The 21,206-nt window shown below is 46.9% G+C and overlaps 2 protein-coding genes across 2 annotated transcripts in view; one reads left to right on the forward strand and one right to left on the reverse strand.

The window, feature by feature from the left end:
• Positions 1-795: 795 nt before the first annotated feature.
• CFAP73 (cilia and flagella associated protein 73) lies at positions 796-8,834 on the reverse strand (the record flags this gene model as incomplete). Its single annotated transcript, XM_081338821.1, has 7 exons — positions 796-1,011; positions 1,967-2,125; positions 3,024-3,245; positions 4,462-4,662; positions 5,401-5,505; positions 7,767-7,872; positions 8,776-8,834. The coding sequence occupies 7 exons, from the start codon at positions 8,832-8,834 to the stop codon at positions 796-798; spliced, it is 1,068 nt and encodes a 355-aa protein (XP_081194947.1).
• A 4,533-nt stretch (positions 8,835-13,367) lies between these two features.
• The window catches only part of RASAL1 (RAS protein activator like 1), a 32,414-nt gene continuing 24,575 nt past the window's right edge, over positions 13,368-21,206 (forward strand). The window contains exons 1-2 of the mRNA XM_081339370.1: positions 13,368-13,961; positions 20,599-20,655. Coding sequence (XP_081195496.1) covers positions 13,897-13,961; positions 20,599-20,655 — 122 coding nt within the window. The 5' untranslated portion in view covers positions 13,368-13,896. The remainder of the gene's footprint in view (positions 13,962-20,598; positions 20,656-21,206) is intronic.

Consider the following 21,206-nt stretch of genomic DNA (forward strand, 5'->3'; position numbering starts at 1 on the left):
AAGATGGATCCAGTCATGCGATAACCCATTTAACAACCATGATGGGCAGGATCTAAGATACCTTAGTTGTAGCTCAAGGACAACCTGTACTTGGAAATGTTTGGGTCCCAACCATTATGGAACCTTAGAATCCAGGAAGTTTTCAGCACCTTGGACAGTAGTCTTAGTTCCCTCCCCAATCTCCATCTTAAGCCTAAAATTCTTCTTAACTAGCTTCAGAAAACAGTATTCTGTAATATGGGTTGTAAATGGTTGCTGAATGCAACAACTGTGGTCATGTGACCACAGGGAGGCCCAGCCATTGAAACTTTGGAGCCGGGTGCTAAGTAAACCAGCCCAGTTCATAACTTTGAACGGTTGCTTAGCACCAATTGTAAGTCCAGGATGACCTGCGTGTTGCAATTCCTGAGAACTGGAAACTTTATTTCGAGATCAGCGAAATTCTTAAATAGGGGATCTGTAGTTTGCATCTAATGGGATAGGGAGATTAGAACCACAGACGAAGGAGATCCGGAGGGGAAAAAAAAAAGGCAAATAAGTAGAAATGTGCTAGCCTTGCCAGACCGACCAAACAAACACACCAGAAACAATAGGTCTAATTCTGTTGTAAAGTTACACTTAACAATTTTCCAAGTCTGAAGGTACATTCCTCTCCCGTCACCTTTACAGCCTAAGAAACTAGAGAGGGCCTTTTCTCGATGTTTGCCATGTCCGTATTCCTTCTGTGGGTTCAGCTGCCTCTAATCTGACCGCAGTCTAGTCTGTAGCTCTTCTTCCTATCTCTCAAAGTCCTCCCTACTTAACCATTGGTTTCCCTAAAATCAGGAGATTTGTAGTGCAAGTTACAAAGGATGTAGATGTGGCAGTACGCACCCTAGATAATTGTTGTGACCGGCTGGCTGATGTACTAGCCTGAGACGGCACCACTTTTTCCGGCTGTGGAGCTTGCGGTGGCTGTCCTTGGCGGAAATCAGCAAGGATGGCGGTTAAATCTTGAACACAAAGCTGGACCTGGAGGCATGGCAAAGCAAAGAGGGCAGCTGTTGCTAAAATTGGGAGAAGGAAGCAGTTATGTGCATTACCCTAAGGCAGGGGTAGGCAACCTCGGCTCTTTTATGACTCGTGGACTTCAACTCCCAGAATTCCTGAGCCAGCTATGCTGGCTCAGGAATTCTGGGAGTTGAAGTCCACGAGTCATAAAAGAGCCGAGGTTGCCTACCCCTGCCCTAAGGCCTTCAAGAAAAGGCAGGGCGTTAATCAAATAAATGGATTCTAAGAGAGATCCATCCACTCAAGACTCAAATGGCTAGGCACAAATGACTTCATTTTGGAGACATCCATGGTTCTGGAGAAAGGTAGAGGAAAGGGAAGAAGACAATCAGCAGCAAAGTGGTGGACTCGAGAATACGGGTAGTCCTCGGCTTATGGCCACAGCTGAGCCCAAAGTTTCTGCTGCTAAGTGAAACATTTCTCAAGTGGGCTCCATGCTACAGTCTTTCTCGCCACACTGGCGAAGGGAACCGCTGCAGTTCTTAAGTTAGTGGCGTGGCGGTTCAGTGGATCTGGCTTCCCCATGGGCGTTGCTTGTCAGAAGGTGGCAAAGAGAGAACCGCGCGAGCCCGGGACTCTGCAACCGTCATAAGTGTGAATCAGTTGCCAAGCTGAATGAATTTTGATCACGTGACCCCTGGGGGTGCTGCAACGGTCGTAAGCGTGAAAAACAGTCAGGGCTGTTGTGACTTCGAACCGTCCCTGAACGAAGGGCTGTAAGTCAAGGACGACCTGGGTATACTAAGGCCACCAAGGTCATGCAGAGGCCAACACAATTTCGCAGCTTGGAGCCCTCACTGCCAGACAAATATCTTGCATTACTTCCCCTTTGCAAGATCCATTGTCAGCATATTAATCATTTAAAACCTCCCACGGTGTGACTTTTCCAAAGCTAACAGCGTTTATTAGAGCTGACCACATCTAGTTGGGATTCGGTGTCCTCCTGCGGCACGTTCGTTGGGAGCTTCCTATGCTTGGCCACCATCTGGAAAAGGTTCAGAGCTGCCAGCTTGATCTGCCCCAACTCCAGGGTCTTGTCAGCAGCCGTGTTCTGGATGCAAATCCAGTTGGACTCCTAGAGAGGGAGGAGAAAATTCCGGGCTTTTTCTCCAGACATCATGCGAAGACGTTGCCTAAATAGAATAACCCGGTTGGAAGGGACCTCTGAGGTCTTCTAATCCAACCCCTCGCTCAAGCAATTTGAAAACCTGCAGCGATGGAGCACCCACAACTTCTGGAGGCAAGTCGTTCCACTGGCTGATTCTTCTCACTTGTCAGGAAGAGGTTGACCCCCTCTTTTTTGTGGCACCTCCTCAAATATTGGAAGACTGCTATGTCACACAAACACACACACACACACACACACACACACAGGTCTTTCTTTTCACTAGATTAGACGTCCCCAATTCCTGCAGCCGTCCTTCCTATGTTTTAGCCTCCAGTCCCCTAATCATCTTTGTTGCTCTTCTCTGCTCTCTTTCTGGAGTCGCAACATGGAGGTTTTCAAAACAACAACAACAACAGACTGGACAGCCCTTTGACCGGAATGAAATAAGGTCAAAGGAGCAGGAGGTTGGACTAGAAGGCCTCCGAGGTCCCTTCCAGCCTTATGGTTCTATGTTTATTTATTTTTATTTATTTTATTTTAATTCCATTTATATCCCGCCCTTCTCCGAAGACTCAGGGCGGCTTACAAGCTTAGCAGTAGCCTTCATTCTATGTATATGCCTGCTTATTAGGGCTTTCACACACACCCCAAGCGGCATTATTACAAAGTCAGCTTAATTGCCCCCAACAATCTGGGTCCTCATTTTACCTACCTGGGAAGGATGGAAGGCTGAGTCAACATTGAGCCTGGTGGGATGCGAACCTGCACTAATTGCAGGCAGCTGGTGTTACTTAAGGAGGCATTAGCCCACTGCTCCACCAAGGCTCTTTTAATATGTTCCATATTCACTTCCTCCTCCACGTACCAGTTCGAGGAACCTGGCCTGGGTTTGCTCCAACTGGCCTTGGAGCTCAGCCACCAGATTGTTTTGCTGCAAAATCCTGTTGCTGCTCTCATCCAGGTACTGCTGCAGGCACCGGCGTTCCTCCTCCACGGCTTCACGGGCCACCTGTTCTCTCTGGACCAAGCTGACCTGAGTGGCCATCAGAGTCTGGAAGCGACCGATCAGCTCCGAGATTTCCTGAAACTGCAGAAGAAGAAAAAAGAAAAGAAAAAGAGAAAGTAGGACCCCCCAAAAAGGACTAGGACCATTTATGACTCTGGAAGTGATAACGGTCATAGAAAGAATCTGATGCTTTTTCCTAAGCAAGTAATTTGGGAGGAGGAGGGAGAAAGAGTGGTGCTACAGCTTTGGACCCTGGTGCAGAATCTGAGATCCACTTACTAGGAGCAGCCAGAAGGGAAAACGATGTTCCCATTTTTCCACTAGCCGAACGAAAGAGTGAGAGAAAGAGAATGGAAACAGATGTCTTGGAGATGACCTGATTTGATTGGAAGGCCGCTTAAATGTTTAAAATAAAAGACACTAACAAACAAGAAAGAGCCAGTTTGATGTAGTGACTAAGGACACCAGATTAAATACTGAGAAACTGTAAGTTCCAGTCCTGTTTTAGGCAGGAAAGCCAGCTTTGCGTTTTGGGGCCAATCGCCGGGAGATGGTGAGTTCTAGTCCTGTCTCGACTGTGAAAGCCACCTGAGTTGCTTCAGGCCAATCGCCGGGAGACGGTGAGTTCTAGTCCTGTCTCGACTGTGAAAGCCACCTGAGTTGCTTCAGGCCAATCGCCGGGAGACGGTGAGTTCTAGTCCTGTCTCGACTGTGAAAGCCACCTGAGTTGCTTCAGGCCAATCGCCGGGAGATGGTGAGTTCTAGTCCTGTCTTGACTGTGAAAGCCACCTGAGTTGCTTCAGGCCAATCGCCGGGAGACGGTGAGTTCTAGTCCTGTCTCGACTGTGAAAGCCACCTGAGTTGCTTCAGGCCAATCGCCGGGAGACGGTGAGTTCTAGTCCTGTCTCGACTGTGAAAGCCACCTGAGTTGCTTCAGGCCAATCGCCGGGAGGCGGTGAGTTCTAGTCCTGTCTCGACTGTGAAAGCCACCTGGGTTGCTTCAGGCCAATCACCGGGAGGCGGTGAGTTCTAGTCCAACTTTAGGCATGAAAGCCAGCTGGATGACCTTGGGCCAGTCCCTCCCTCTCAGCCCTGAAACATCTCTGGAAAACATCTCTTACCACAAAACAGTTGCCAGGTGTCATCACTACCTTGAGGGCACCAAAATAAGGTAAATACATAAATAAATTACAGAGAAAGCCACATAGATCTGGACGCTGACTTTCTTGATGGAGTTCTCCTTTGCCAACCTGGAACATTTTTTTTCTCTAACCTTCCCATTACCTCACCTACTCACCTGCTCCGTCTTCCCCAAGACTTTCTGCAGGTACTCAGAGAAAGGCCGATGAGCTGCCAGGCTGTGTTGAAGTTTCGTCTTCACTGTCATCAACCGGGCAATTTCCTGCTTCAGGTGTTCTGCTTCCACCTCCTTCTCAGCCACCTGCTGCTTCTCCTGTTCAGCTTTCCGCATCGCTCGGTTTCGCTTGGCGTCATTCTCCTACAAGAGAGGAAATGGTCCCAGATCACGCCCGAAAACCCTCCCACGTTTGGGGTTGATCCCAACCACTTGAAACCAAATTAAAATTTTAACCTCCAGGCTCCCTTCCAGACTGAAGATTCTACATTCTGTGTTCTCAGCCAATCTCAATGTATGCATGGTTGTACTTTGACAATAGCACACTAAAAAGCAGAGACATCACCCTGTCAACAAAAGTGCGTATAGTCAAGGCTGTGGTCTTCCCAGTTGCAATGTATGGCAGTGAAAGTTGGACCATAAAAAAGGCTGAGCGCCAAAGAATTGAAGCCTTTGAACTCTGGTGCTGGAGAAGGCTCCTGCGAGTCCCTTGGACTGCAAGGCGATCAAACCAGTCAGTCCTAGAGGAGATCAACCCTGACTGCTCTTTAGAAGGCCAGATCCTGAAGCTGAAACTCAAATACTTTGGCCACCTAATGAGAAGGAAAGACTCACTGGAGAAGAGCCTCATGCTAGGAAAGGTTGAGGGCAAGAGAAGAAGGGGACGACAGAGAATGAGGTGGCTGGATGGAGTCACTGAAGCAGGAGGCGTGAGCCTAAATGGACTCCAGAAGATGGTAGAGGACAGGAAGGCCTGGAGGAACGTTGTCCATAGGGTCGCAATGGGTCAGACACGACTTCGCAGCTAACAACAACAACTTTGACAATAAAGGTTCATTCATTCATTCATTCTAGCGCTGAGCTTCGTTGCTGACCACAGACCTTCAAGAACTTGTCAAACTTCAGAATGGCCTGCTTGAGTTGACCCTCTCTGTGTTCCAGCTCTTGCCGTCGCTGCTGCAATTGTTCCATCTTCTTCTGGAACTCCTGGAAAGGGGAAGGAGAGACCAAGAAGAGCAGCTGAAGAAAAGAGGTGGTCAGATGGTTTTGAACAAGGAAAAATAAGGAGCTCGACCTTCTTGGATTCCCAAAGGTGCTTTTCCGAAAGGCAACCAGACCTGGGGGAAAAAAAAACCAAGACCAAAGCCAAGGTCTCCTACAAAGAGCAGGGGGGTCAAACTATTTCCCAAAGCACTCAAAGGCAAGATGAGGAACAAAGGATGGAAACTAATCAAGAACTAAGGAGGAATCTCCTAATGGTGAGAGCAGTCAACTAAGGGAACAACTTGCTTTCAGAAGTTGTGGGTGCTCCCGCTCAAGACAACCTCTAAGGTCTCTTCCAACTATGTTCTAAGAAGGTCCGGTTGCCTTTTGGAAAATGACTTTTGGGACGACCTAACCGGTTTTTTTTTCACCTGCCAGAACTTTCTTTGATCTCTCTCCTTTTAAGGGTCTTCTTTAAGCCGGAGAATTCTGGGAATCTCTGGAATAGAGCAAGGCGGAATGAACTTTTGACGTTCTCCATCCCATCTGCCCCATCTCCAGGAGAAGAAGAATTCCATCAACCATTCCTCCTCGACAAGACTCTTTTCTTAGCACTAACAGTATCATTATTACTAACACACACACACACACACACACACACACACACACACACACACACACACACACACACAGAGGAAAATGTTCTCTCCTGAGATTACTGGAGAGAGAATTGTGCTGTGAAAGGAGGACATTTGCACTCGCAAAAGTAAGGTGCAAGAACATCACATTCCACCTTGGAGATATCCTTCAAATTTGTTTTCTTGGAGGGGGGGGAGAAAAAACAACAACCAGCAGCAAATTTTCTCACCCAAATGAAAGAAGGCCGATAAGGTTTAAGGTTTAAGGTTTATTAAATTTATATGCCGCCCTTCTCCCTGAGGACTCAGGGCGGCTCACAACAATAAAAAGTTAAAAGATATAAATAGAAAAATTAAAAGAGAAAAAGCAGGCAGAGAATGTTCATGCCTGATCTTAGTAGGAAATATATTTTAGTTTCGGCCATATTTTACGTGGGAACTGGTTACTCCAGGTTAAAACAATGGCTTTACCAAGGAGGAACCCAATAAGTACCCCATTAGCTCCACTGCATCTTCACGTAATACAGACAGTCCTCAGCTTGCAGCCATTCTTTCAGTGACTTTGAAGTTACACCAGCACTGCAGAAAGTGACTTAACGACCATTTTTTTCAACACTTGTGACCGTTACAGCATTCCCCAGGGTCATGTGATCAAAATGCAGACACTTGGCAGCTGACTCATAGTTATGACGTTTCATTACCCAACTAGGGAACATCATCAGTGGGGCACCGAGGAGGCAATGCATGGCAATGATGTCATATTAGGGTTATATTAGAGATGTGGAGGCGCAGTGCTTAGAATGCAGTAAAGGTAAAGGTAAAGGTTCCCCCGCACATGCGTGCTAGTCGTTTCCGACTCTAGGGGCCGGTGCTCATCTCCGTTTCAAAGCCGAAGAGCCAGCGCTTGTCCGAGGACGTCTCCGTGGTCATGTGGCCGGCATGACTAGACGCCAAAGGCGCACGGAACGCTGTTACCTTCCCACCGGAGTGGTCCCTATTTTTCTACTTGCATTTTTACGTGCTTTCGAACTGCTAGGTTGGCAGAAGCTGGGACGAGTAACAGGCGCTCACTCTGTTACGCGGCACTCGGGATTCGACCCGCCAAACTGCCGACCTTCTGATCGACAAGCTCAGTGTCCTAACCCACTGAGCCACCACGTCCCTTTTTATAATGTAGTAGGGCGGGCTAATTCTGCTGACTGCTGACTGCCAGCTGTTTGGCAGTTGGATCCTCACCAGCTCAAGGTTGACTTTGCCTTCCTTCCAAGGTGGGTATGAAAATGAGGACTCAGATTGTTGGGGGCAATGTGTAAACTGCTTAAAGAGGGCTGTAAAGCACTGTGAAGCGGCATATAAGTGCTAAAAGCGGTATATAAGTGCTATTGCTATTGCTGGCAGTAATGATGTTCCTCTGTAGGATGTTAAACAACCCTGCTCAGAGAGCACCAAGGACTTTAAAAGTTCTTTATATACAAATATCCAAGATGCATGAAATATTCCCTAACCCGGGGCCGTCCAGTTGTCTCATTTTAACCTCTGACATCATTACGAAGAGCCCTGCTCCCCGGGGAATTCTGGGAAATGAACTCCACCTCCATTGGTGTCCTTCACATCATCCAGATTTACCTCTTGGGTGGCTAAGAAAGACTTCTCCACTTCGGCCAGTTCTCTCTGCTTCTCTAGCAGGCAGCAAGAGGAGGGCAAAAAGTCATTTTCTCTCTCTGGGATTTTCCTGGAAAAGAGAACAATCTAAGTCCCGGCTGCTGGTTTAGCAGAGAGGATGACCGTTCCAGAAACCCAGTTAAACAAAGGCCCAAGCAAGTATGAAGGAGGTCGCCAAGACTTTTACCGGTAAGCCCTTGACTTACAAATGTTCCTTTGGTGACTGTGGGAAGTTGCAGCGGCATTGGGGAAAAAGGGGCGTGTGACCATTTTTCACACTTACGACCGCTGCAGCCTCCTCGGGGGGGGGGTCACGTGATCGAAATTCAGACGCTTGACCACTGACTCATACTTATGACCGCTTGCAGTGCATCCCCCTGATCGCTTTTTTGCGAGCATCTGAGAAGCGTAGCCAACGGGGGAGCCGGATTCATGTAAACAACCACCCTCCTAACTTGGCAACCGCAGCGATGCACTTTGCGTCCGTGGCAAGAAAAAAATGTCGTAAAACGGGGCAAAACTCGCTTAACAAATGTCTCTGGCTTAGGAGCAGAAATCCAATGCGGTAGCAAGTCAAGGACCGCCTGTATTTATTAACTGATGGATTATTATTATTATTATTATTATTATTATTATTATTATTATTATTATTATTATTATTATTATTATTATTATTATTATTATTATTATTATTATTATTTTGCAAAGGGCTCTTAGAACATAGAATAGAATCATATAGTTGGATGGGACCTTGGAGGTCATCTAGTCCAACCCCCTATATACCATTTCAGACAAGTGGCCGTCCGGTCTCTTCTTAAAAGCCTCCAGTGATGGAGAACCCACAACATCTGGAGGGAAGCCGTTCCACTGGTTAACTATTTTTTTTTTACTCACTCCTTCTGCAAGTGGTAAAACTTTGAAGGCAACCCCCCACACACCCCCGCGCGCGATCGCGCCCCTTCCCCGGCCTTACATCATCATCAGCTTGTCCCTGACGGCGGCGCGGACCCTCTCCTCCAAATCCGAAGCCATCGGTCCTTTTCCCACCCCCTCCCCACCAAGCCACACCGGAGCGAGCCCGAGGGGCCAGCGAAGCAACAGCTTGCAGGACAAAGCGGTCCCGGGAGCTCCCCTGCCGGTTGTCAGGGAGACGGCCAGCACAACGTTCTGTTGCCGGGGCGACGCGTCCGACGGGGCTAAGCAACCGCGCTCTCTCTCTCCCCCCCCCCCCCACGCTCTTCCCGCGCAGCCTGCAGACGCGAAGGGGCTCAACTCGCGTGAGCCGAGGGCAGTGGGCGCTGCGTTCACACGACACGCCAGAACCCGGCAAATGAACCCGAAGATGGCTCGGTTCGCCCAGGAGCAGGAAGGGGCAGAACTTCCACAGCAAACCTCGAAAGCCATTTTAACTGATTTTGTGTGTTTGTGTGATTTTGTGTGTGTGTGTGTGTGTGTATGGAGCCTTGGTGGAGCAGTGGGCTAATGCCTCCTTAAGTAACACCAGCTGCCTGCAATTAGTGCAGGTTCGATTCCCACCAGGCTCAAGGTTGACTCAGCCTTCCATCCTTCCGAGGTAGGTAAAATGAGGACCCAGATTGTTGGGGGCAATAAGCTGACTTTGTAATAATGCCGCTTGGGTGTGTGTGTGAAAGCCCTAATAAGCAGGCATATACATAGAATGAAGGCTACTGCTAAGCTTGTAAGCCGCCCTGAGTCTTCGGAGAAGGGCGGGATATAAATGGAATTAAAAAAAAACACTGAAGCCCATCAGCTGATCCTTGCATATTATAGTTTCAGCCTCCCTGTCTCCCCCACCACCACCACCACCATGCTGGACAATTTAAAGGGGAATAGAATCGCCGTGGAAATGCTACACATTGCTTCGGTTCATACCCTAGAATTCCCTCGCACCCAACTTCTCTCCGGCTCCAAAGGTTGCAACTGGACTTGGGGGGGGGAAGTGATTTTGTGTGTGTGTGTGTGTGTGTGTGTGTGTATGTGTGTTGGGGGGGGACTTGTTAGAAAGCCGCATTTGGCTGTCACACTTGCCTTTTGGCTTTTCCCCAAGCATCGCACACTTACAGCTTGTCCGCTGGCAGGAACGTTGGGTGACACAGCCAAACTGTGAAAGAAGTGGCAGTTTAAACACCTCCACCTAACTTAACATCCTAGGCCTGTGATGTTTTGTAAGAAGGAAAAAAAAGGAAGGTTCAGACACTCTGGGGCTTCCCCCCCTTTTTTTTCCTCCCCTGCCAATATTTATTTATTATTTATTATTCCTTGTTAGAGGTGTTTTTAATCACGGTGAGGCAAGAGTCAAACTTTAGAAGAGATTTGCTCTGTATAAGGCAGGGGGTCTTCAAACTTGGCCCTTTTATAACTTGTGGACTTCAACTCCCAGAATGCCTCAGCCAGAAAGCTCTCCTGCCTTGAGCGGGGTTGGTGGGTGGGTGAACTAGAAGACTTCCAAGGTCTCACCGACTATGATTTTATATTCTATAGATTTAGAATTTGGACCATAACAAAGGCTGAGCGCCAAAGAATTGAGGCCTTTGAACGATGGTGCTGGAGAAGATTCCTGTGAGTCACTCGGACTGCAAGACGATCAAACCGGTCAGTCCTAGACGAGATCCACCCTGACTGCTCTTTAGAAGGCCAGATCCTGAAGTTGAAACTCAAATACTTTGGCCACCTAATGAGAAGGAAGGACTCACTGGAGAAGAGCCTCATGCTGGGAAAGGTTGAGGGCAAGAGAAGAAGGGGACGACGGAGAATGAGGTGGCTGGATGGAGTCACTGAAGCAGGAGGCGTGAGCTTAAAGGGACTCCAGAAGATGGTAGAGGACAGGAAGGCCTGGAGGAACGTGGTCCATGGGGTCATGATGGGTTGGACACGACTTCGCAACTAACAACAACAAGAAGAAGACTTAGAATTGATAAATCTCAGAACATTTATGATGACTGGGCACAGATGACCTTTGTATATTCTCTCCCAATTTGTAATGGATTGTCCCTCTGGGAAAAGGCCAAATTCTTAACAACATTTCTCATTCTTTAGCATTCACACAACCCAATTCACCCAATTGCTAAATCCATTTCCTGCCTTTGCACAAAAATATACTTCAACCAGACAGTAACTAAATGGGTCCAGATTCCCCAAATCCTAAACTGCACACCACTCACAGAGAGAGATGAATCATGGTTTAACACTAAGCAAGTGTACAGTTTTGGTGTGTGTGTGTGTGTGTGTGTGTGTGTGTGTGTGTGTGTGTGAGAATACTTCAAAATATCTACCTGACCTAGTTAAACGTGTTGTGTGAACACAGCCTGAATCTTTTACACATCAGTTTCACAGATGAGATGTGTGATAAAGGAATAAGGGAAATGCACTCACAGTTTTAATTTGCAGATGACAATTTCTTCTAGTCCATCACCGATTTGGAAAACTAAAAAAAACTTGGATTTTTTTTTGTCTGAAAATGAATGAAACGAACATTTAATTCTGAGTTTTGATGATTGGATTGATCACAGTACTGTTTGTTATGGTTTATTCTAGTTCAAAGAGTCTTTTTTTAAAAAAAAAATCTGTATTGAAGAAAGACGGAAAGTTATCTTTTTCCCCATTTTGTTTGCAATTCCCAATTTTTTCCCCCTGCTCCTTTCTTTTTATTGAAACTCCTTTTTCTTTGCTCTAATTGCATTTTATCCTTTCTTGAAATGTAATAAAGGTTTCTTGGGGGGTGGGGGGGGGAATAAAAGAAAATGAAAAATGAAAATAGTTTTGGAGAAGCCTCTGCAAAGCCCCCCCCTCTCTTTCTCTGTTTGCGTTTCTCTCTCTCTCTCTTTCTTTCTCTGACTGTCTGTCTGTCTCTCTCTTTCATTCTGTCTCTCTCTCTCTCTCTTTCTCTCTCTCCCCCCCACACACATCATTGCAAAGCCAGGTGTCCAGGCAGAAACTCTGCTTAACTTCTGAGTCCATGAGCCAATCAGACGGCAGCATTTAATATTATAGACCAGGGGTCTTCAAACTTGGCCCTTTTATGACTTGTGGACTTCAACTCCCAGAATTCCTCAGCCAGACACGCTGGCTGAGGAATTCTGGGAGTTGAAGTCCACAAGTCATAAAAGGGCCAAGTTTGAAGACCCCTGTTATAGACTAAAGCGAGTGGAGGGGGGGGGCTGAAGTCTCCCTCAGCCAATGGTCTGGTTTACGACAAATTCGGTCTGTGTCCTTAGCCATCCCGTTGGCTCGTTTTTCTCTCGCTTGACATGGACAAAAAAAAAAAAGTCACCTTCTCCTTCTCACACAGAAATGAATTTCGGCTGCCCTAAGGACATTTCCTGCCCTATCGAAAGGTTGCACTTTTTTTAAAAAAAGGGGATTAAAAAAAAATGCTGCAATACCTTTTGCCCTTTAAACTCCTTAAACTCACGGAAAGGAAGAAGGAAAAAATAGATAGATAAACCAAAGAGCTGAGGTTTTGGCCACAGGCACGCTGGGGAGGGTGTGCTAGGATCCTGGCGGCATCCCGGGCCACACGTTTGCACTGCGTGCTGACTTAAGCATGTTAGTAGCTCCGAGAAATCCGAGAAAAGGTGAAACCCACCGTCACCGGGGTTTATCTGCATAGTACAAGAGGCAGGCTAACTCTCAATTCCAGTTGCTAGGGAACTCTTGCCCAAGGGCGCTTTCTGGTGTCCTGGGTGTTTACTGAGGCATGGATAACGGCAGCCGGATTGTTGAGCTGAAGCTGGCAAAAGGTTACGGCAGGCTACTCAAGGATCCATGGAGGTGTTGGGATTAGCAGGAAATGACTACTCAGATCAAGCACAGCTCAGAGCTTTAGGACATGGCTTTTGTACTTTTGTATTTTTGTCCCAGCTTCTGCCAACCTAGCAGTTCGAAAGCACATAAAAATGCAAGTAGAAAAATAGGGACCACTACGGTGGGAAGGTAACAGCGTTCTGTGCGCCTTTGGCGTCTAGTCATGACTACGGAGAGCGCTGGCTCTTCGGCTTTGAAACGGAGATGAGCACCGGCCCCTAGAGTCGGAAACGACTAGCACGCGTGTGCGGGGGAACCTTGACCTTTACCTTTTACTATTTTTATTCATATGCCCTGTTCACCGCCCTGAGTCCTTCGGGAGAAGGGCGGTATAAAAATTCAATAAACTTAAACTTAAACTTTATGTGCCCAAAGAGTCCTGCCAAGATGAGACTAGGTCCAAGGTTGGCATCTTCAGCCTTCTATTGAGACCCCAGATGATTCTTCTTCTTCTTCTTCTTCTTCTTCTTCTTCTTCTTCTTCTTCTTCTTCTTCTTCTTCTTCTTCTTCTTCTTCTTCTTCTTCTTCTTCTTCTTCTTCTTCTTCTTCTTCTTCCTCCTCCTCCTCCTCCTCCTCCTCCTCCTCCTCGCTGGGTCTGCAAAACGTGGGGCCACCACTAGAGGGCAGCAAAGCGTCTTCCATACCTCTGCCGCCACCTAGAGATTGCCTCGTGAGCAGATCTGGGTAACTCTCATTCTAGCGCTCTGGCGGATTCGAATCGTGCGCTCCTCCAGCTCGTGTTTTGGAAGCACATACACACACGCAGACACACACAACCCGTTGCACCCCCGCTGGCGGGAGGAGGAGTAGGAGGAGGCTGGGCTGGGCTGGGCGGGCTCTGGCCGTTGAGCTGGCCGGCTCTCCTCTTCTCCCCACTCTTCCAAGCCACTCCGACTGGTAGGAGAATCCGGTGTTCTTGCCACAAGGAGGCGACCGGCCCTCTCCGCCTCGCCTGGGCAACCTGTAGCCTCGCAGAAGCGTCGGGGCCGCCCGGTGCGAAGCAGGCAAAGCCAGCGCCAGCTGGCAGGTAGGCGCTGAACCCAGCGGAGCTGCCAGCTGGCTGGACCGGTTCCTCTGCTTGCTTGCCTGCCTGCCTGCTTTCGTGCAGCCTCGGGGACGTTCCGGCTTGCAGGGCTTCGGGGTGGCCGGGAAGGTGCTCTCCCCGTCCTGCCTTTTTCTCCCCCCCAACAGCCCTGCTGGGTCGGTTCACCGGGACCTCTGCGACCCGGCGGGAGAAGCCACCGGCCGCTTCCCCATCGCCTGCCCCGGCATGGCCAGGAGCACTGCGCTGCACTTCCGCGTGGTGGAGGGACGGGACCTGCCCGCCAAAGACGTGTGAGTTGGCCGGACTGCGGACCCCCGGGGCCGTTCCCCCTTCCGAGCTGTTGGGGGCGCAAAGGGGAGCGAACGGGAGGCGGGCGAAGGCGAGAAGCGGCTCCGGCCGGGCAGGATCCCAAAGGGCGGGTGGGATGGACCAGGCTGGGTGGCTCCGTTATCCTCGAAGGGCGTAGTTGTCGCTTGCAAGGGTTGGGCTGCCTGCTCCGGAGCAGAACTTGGGCGCCTTGGAAAGAGTTGCCCGCCGCCTTTCCAGCGGGAGGTTCCCCAGGCGGGGCACGAAAGTGGCAGCTCCAGTTGAAACCCAGAGCAGGGCGGGAGGGGATGCCTTCTCCTCCTTGTCCAAGAAAAAGATCAAGGCAGGTGCCGTTGCTAACCTCGCTGGTGGCTTTCTCTAACTGCGGAAGAAAGAAGGGACTGGGTTATACAGTCTCCAAGCAACTGGGCCAGAGATGAAGCAACTTTTGAGGGAGGGGGAAAGAGCTTTGCACTTCACCCTTCCTTCCCCATTCTCCCCCCCCCCTCAGCCCCCATACTCTTGGCATGAAGTGTCAGTATACCTAGTTGGAAAGGACTCTGGCGATTTCTGAGCAAGCTGACTCCCGCATCTGTGAGCAGGCAGCTCCAAATGCGTTTTAAGACAAGGGTTAGATTCAAGTTTAGATGCATTTTGCAAGCATCGGTCAAGGCTAGTGTCTCTCAAAATTGCTGCTCTCTTTGCTGAAGGACAACCCTCATTTATCTAGAGCAGATTGTGATCCAGATGTTGCAGAAGAAGAGATGGGACCTTCCCTTTTGTCTTGGCCAAGCCTCTTTAAGCGACTTCCTTCCAGATGGGCTGGGACAGAATCAACCTTGGCTGGAAATGGATGGTTGAGGTTATCCCCAAGACTTAAAGAAACTTTCGGTTCCAACCTGAACATTGTAAGAATAGAATAGAATAGAATAGAATAGAATAGAATAGAATAGAATAGAATAGAATAGAATAGAATAGAATAGAATAGAATAGAATAGAATAGAATAGAATAGAATGATTGTAGAATAGAATAGAATAGAATAGAATAGAATAGAATAGAATAGAATAGAATGTAGAATAGAATAGAATAGAATGTAGAATAGAGTAGAGTAGAATAGAATGTAGAATAGAATAAAATAGAATAGAGTAGAGTAGAGTAGAGTAGAGTAGAGTAGAGTAGAATAGAATAGAATAGAATAGAATAGAATAGAATAGAATAGAATAGAATGTAGAATAGAATAGAATAGAATGTAGAATAGAGTAGAGTAGAGTAGAATAGAATAGAATAGAATAGAATAGAATAGAATAGAATAGAATGTAGAATAGAATAGAATAGAATGTAGAATAGAGTAGAGTAGAATAGAATGTAGAATAGAATAAAATAGAATAGAGTAGAGTAGAGTAGAGTAGAGTAGAGTAGAGTAGAGTAGAGTAGAATAGAATAGAATAGAATAGAATAGAATAGGAGTTGGAAGGGAGCTTGGAGGTCTTCTAGTCCAGCCCCCTGCTCAAACAGGGGACCCTCTACCATTTCAGACAGGTGGCTGTCCACTCTCTTTTTAAAAACCTCCCGGGATGAAGCACCCACAACTTCTCAAGGAAAGCTCTCAAGCATTTTTTTTAAGAGAAAAGGGAAGTCCCCTCTTTTCACACTTACCTGCAATTCAGACCCAGTTGCAAAAGTCAGTGAGGACTAGCTGCATTGGAGAGCCCCTTACAGTTAATTACTGTTGAAATAACTGGGTAGGGATTCGCCACTGAACCAAAACCAAACACTTTGGGGAGTCCTGCCCAACCCTCTAATTGCAAACGCCGCATGGAAGATGGGATCGGGTTGATGCCAAGATTTTAAAAGCTCCCTGCATCTTTTCGTGTCACTGACTCACGATATCAAAACTCAAGGAATTGTGTCAGAGAAAATTCCCTTACCAAGCCTGTGGAACTCAGTGACACTGGTGGTTAGGGTGGCTGTCAGCGGAAATCTCTTTTTTTAAAAAATAAAAAATTCCACCATCGGTGTCACTACCTGCAGCCGCATTTTCGAGCCATATCCGAATCCTGGTTTCTTGTTTTACAAGCTAGCATGCAATGCCACCTGCCTAACGGCACACGTTTGGCTTCTGGGGGTTAATCCAAGAACTTTCAACTGGATAGTGGAAAAATCTGCCTCTGAATCCTGGGCTTGATCAGCCTAGATGTGTCACCCAATTCTAGATGGAAAATTCTGGCTTGCTTGTGAAGACACAGTGCTGTGCATTTCTCCCCCCCTCCTGGAAAATGCATGATAGGTTTATCAGCAAAGGTGAGTATAGGTAAAGTTCAGCTTACAATCTCTGTTGCTAAGCAAGGAGGTTTTTAAGAGAGCCATGCCCAATGTTGTTCAATGGGTCCTGGCCGTTATTAAGTGAATCAAAATGATTAATTGACTCTGGTTTGCCCCCCCCCCCAATGACTCTGCTTGTCAGAAGCCAAGGTTGCAAAATAACCTGGGGGCCCTGCAACCATTGTATATACATGCTGGTTGCCAAGCAACCCAAATTTTGATCACATGACCGTGAGGAATGCTGTGACGGTCATAAATGTGAGGACTGGTTATAGGTCGCTTTTTTTCAATGCTGTTTTAACTTCAAATGATCATTAAACAAATAAATTCTAAGTCAAGGACTAGCCTTAAAGATCGTTAGGGATTGCATTATCTGTCACGGATGATAATTTCCAATTCTAAGGAATTCACTTAAAAGGCAATTTATTTGGGCCGATTCGCCAGAACTGCTAGGAATGGACTCTCCTTGCCCCCCCCCCCGGACATTGGATTAGGGTTAGGGTTTAAATCAAGCACAATTGACCAGTTCCCCGAGCTGTTAAACTAGACATAAGTTAAACGGTGTTTTTGCAGGAAATATGTCCTTCTTCCTGGTTCTTTCTCAATGCCCCCTAGGCTGTTTCCCACGCCTGACATTTTGAAAGGGATTATTCTAATAAAAGTTCTAAAAGAAAGCCAGGCCTGTTGCAAAACACCTCCTCTTTCTTAGCAGCAATGGCTTCAAAACCACAAAGCTCCCCGGGGGCAACCATTTATAAGATCCCAACGTGCCCCCAATCTCCAGAGTTGCTTATCACTGCATTAACCTCAACCAGTTGTCTCACAAATTGCAAGGGGTGAGCTTTAACCCACACCAAACGCTCTACTTTTTTTTTTTTGCTTGGTTGTGTGTTTTTAGGGATTGATTGTTCTACTGGTTAATGCACCAGGCTCAAAACCAGGAGAATGGTGAGTTCTAGCCTCATTTTAGGCATAAAAGTCAGCTGGCTGACATTGGGCCCTTCACCAGGAGACGGGGAGTTCTAGTCTCACCTTTTAAGCATGAAATCCAACTGGGTGACTGCTAGAATTCCCCAGCCAGCCACGGGATCCTGGGAGTTGAAATCCCACATCTTAAAAGTTACCAAGGTCGAGAAAAGAGTTGCCTTACACCACAAAAATCAATGCAAGACTAATTAATAGAGAGTCAGAGGCATGAATGTCCATCAGCCACGATGCCACATTTTTGGGTCTGGCTTGTCACACCAAGACCCAAGATTTATAAACTGAACATCTCTAGAACTTAGAATTATAGAGTTGGGAGGGACCTCGGAGGTCTGCTGGTCCAACCCTTTACTCAAGGCAGGAGATCTTATACCATCCCGGTCAAATGGTTGTCCAGTCTATTTTTGAAAAACCTCCAGTGATGGAGCACCCACGACTTCCAGAGGCAAGCACTAATTAATTGTTCTCACCAATAGGAAATTTCTCCTTACGCCTTGGCTGAATCTCTCTTTCACAAGCTTGCATTCATGGCTTATCCTGCCTGCTGATCTTGTGTAGTTCATTTCTACCCACTAAGTTTAAACAATCCCCAACACCACGCTACGAAGAACCCCAGTCTTAATCCTGAATAACAACAGCCCAAAGCTTTAAACAAATACCAGCTTGATTTCATCAGCAGCTTCTTAGTCCTTTTTATGATCTCTCTGCAAACACAGCTGATATTAACCGTAATCAGATGTTGGGAACCAGCAACTCTTGAGTAAACCTTCCTTCCCATAATGCATCTCTTTGGAACCTTTTGAGAGTTTTAGCTCACTTCGGGTTTCCAGCCTACAAATGAAGCCTTGATTTATCTCGAGGTAAATATTTATCTCTGTATAATTTATATAGATATAAATATGGAGCCTGGGTGACCCAGTGGTTAGAATGCAGTATTGCAGGCAAACTCTGCCCGCCACCAGCAGTTCGATCCTGACCGGCTCAAAGTTGACTCAGCCTTCCATCTTTCCGAGGTCGGTAAAATGAGGACCCAGATAGTTGGGGGCAAAAGGCCGACTCTATAAACCGCTTAGAAAGGGCTATAAAGCACTACGGAACAGGTACATATGTCTAAGTGCTATTGCAATTTATACAGAATACAGAATAACAGAGTTGGAAGGGACCTTGGCGGTCTTCTAGTTGAACCTAACCTAGGAGAGCAGTAACCTAGAACTAAGGAGAAATTTCCTAATGGTGAGAGCAATCAACCAATGGAACAGCTTGCCTCCAGAGCTTGTGAGTGCTCCATCACTGGAGGCTTTCAAAAAATAGATTGGGCAACTATGTGTCTGAAATGGTATAGGGTCTCCTGCAGGAGGTTGGACTAGAAGACCTCCAAGGTCCCTTCGCTCTCTATTATTCTATGTTCTAATAGCCACCTGATCAAACAGGAGAGACCCTATAACATTCTGGACAAGTGACTGTCCAATCTCTTCTCCAAAATCTCCAGCAATGGAGCACCCACAATTTTTGGGGTGCAAGTCGCTCCACTGGTTATTTATTCTCACGGACAAGAAATTTCTCTTTAATTCTAGGTTGGAATTCTCTTTGAGAAGCTTCCACCTGTTACTGATCTAAAGCATTGGATTCATTCCAAGAGTGTGGCGGGGGGGGGGGGAACCTTCTCCATCATTTTTGAGCATCTCAACAGAGGCTTGCCTTTGACACACACGCACACAACCTGGTGTGTGTCCACTTGCCGTTGCCATGGATTTAGCAAGAGATGCTTTTGTGCGATGCTCATTCAAGAGCTAGAAAAACACGACCTGGAGGCCCAATACATACATACATACATACATACATACATACATACATACATATATACATATATATATACACACATACATATATATATAAGAAAAATTAAGTCACCAAGCTTCTGAATTTTGATCACGTGACCACAGGGATGCTTCAACTGTTGTTAAGTGTGAGAATCAGCCCTAAGTCGCTTTTTTCCAATTACGTTGCAACTTTGTAAGTCAAAGACTGTCTGTACATGGAACAGCTCGCAACCTGCGATGTGGCCTTTGACACCATCCTCAAGCAACAATGTCCACCTAGCCGAGATCCTCGGAGGATTTAAAAATGCCAAACCCACTCACGTGCAACCAAGCACAACAGCAACAACAATAATAAGGCAGCAGTGTGTATGTTCCGGGATGGTGATTTTAGAGTTGCCTCATTAGATTTTTCTAAGGGGCGTCCAGCTCCTACTATTAGCGATCAAGTTACGATTTGGCCTGATATTAATCTATAAATAATGGCGAAGGAGGGGCTGTACACAATAACAGGGGGCATCAAGGTGCCGGCCTGCAGCGGCTCACCCAGGCATGTGGCAGGCAGCTGGAGAACGTGGCGTTTTGTTCATCGCATAAAAAGAAAAAAACAAAATCCAGAAACCCCCAAACTTGAGCAAAGCCCCCAGGACCAACAACAGAATTAAGGAATCACGACATATTTTACCAATGGCTAGAAAAGCGAGTTAGAGAGAAAGGAACATGATATGTGCTATGCAACATTGAATCTATACTAGTAAGAAAAAGACTATGGAACGATTAACTAACCTATTGATTATGATAATATAGAAATTAACTCTTACTTATTGTTTTTTAAATACGTGAACCCAGACAACATGCTGTTTGCTAAATATTAAGAATGTTATTTTTTTTAAAAAAACAAAAAAATCCCCCAACCCTAGTCCTAACCCTAACCCTACAAAAAATAATAAAATATGTACAAAAATAGAATTGAGGAATTACTGTCTCCAGTTTGATCTCCGGTGAGTTGGGATTTAAGCTGCGTTGAATTTTGCCACGCTTGCTCCTGTGGAGCTGCGTCTCCGATTGTAAAGGTGGTCCTCGCCTCACAACAGCCCATTTAGTGACTGTTCAGAGTTACAACGGCACTGGGGGAAAAACAACAACACACCTCCCTTTTTCACATGGCTGTTGCAGCATCCCCAACGGTCGCCTGTTCCAAAGTCAGACGCTTGGCAACTGGCTTGTATTTATCACGGTTGCACTGTGTCCCCGGGGGGTCACGTGATCCCAGATTCACTTAACAACCGTGGGACTCACATAACAACTGCAGAGATTCACTTAGGCACGGTGGCAAGGAAGGTGGTGAAATGAGGCAAAACTCAACCTAACAGCTCTCTCGCTTAGTGTCCGGATTGCAAAGCTGCTGTCGGTGGAAAAAGTTTGCTTTTGAACTTGTCGAATGCGTTCGTAATTGGCACCAGACGTTCATCCGTGGTGTCGTTTTGTTCCTTCCAGGTCTGGCACAAGCGATCCCTATTGTATCATCAAGGTAGACAACGAAATTGTGGCACGGTGAGTGCAAGGGAAGGTGTGGCGCTTGGCACCAACTCCACAGCAGGAAGTGCAGAGCAGGGACCGGAGAGCATGAAATGGGATTTGTGTGTTGCTGTTGAAAGAATGTGTGCGTGTCAGGGCTTTTTTTAAAAAAAATATATATCTTATTTTCCTTGAAAACAACTTTCCCCAAAGACAAGGGGGTAAACCTGCATTTTAGTCCAAGAAAAGGACCAGGAGAGAGTACAGTGCCAAAAAACCCCACAATGCTATTGTACAAACGTGATTGGGGTTATAATATCAACAGATTGATAGAACAGAATCTTGGTAGCTCCGGGTTGAACTGTCGGCTCCTTGGTGCTCTCTGAGCTTGGTGGTTTTCTTGCAGATGTTTCATGACCCAACTAGGTAACATCATCAGTGCTAGAAGGGAGGGGGGTTTGTGGAGAGGAGGAGGAGGAGGAGGAGGACTGTGGGGTCCTTGGTGCTCTCTGAGCTCGCTTGTTTTCTTGCAGACGTTTCATGACCCAACTAGGTAACATCAACAGTGTTAGAAGGGAGGGGGGTTT

This window comes from Vipera berus (assembly GCF_964194415.1).
Source record: "Vipera berus genome assembly, chromosome: 14".
Lineage (NCBI taxonomy): Eukaryota > Metazoa > Chordata > Lepidosauria > Squamata > Viperidae > Vipera > Vipera berus.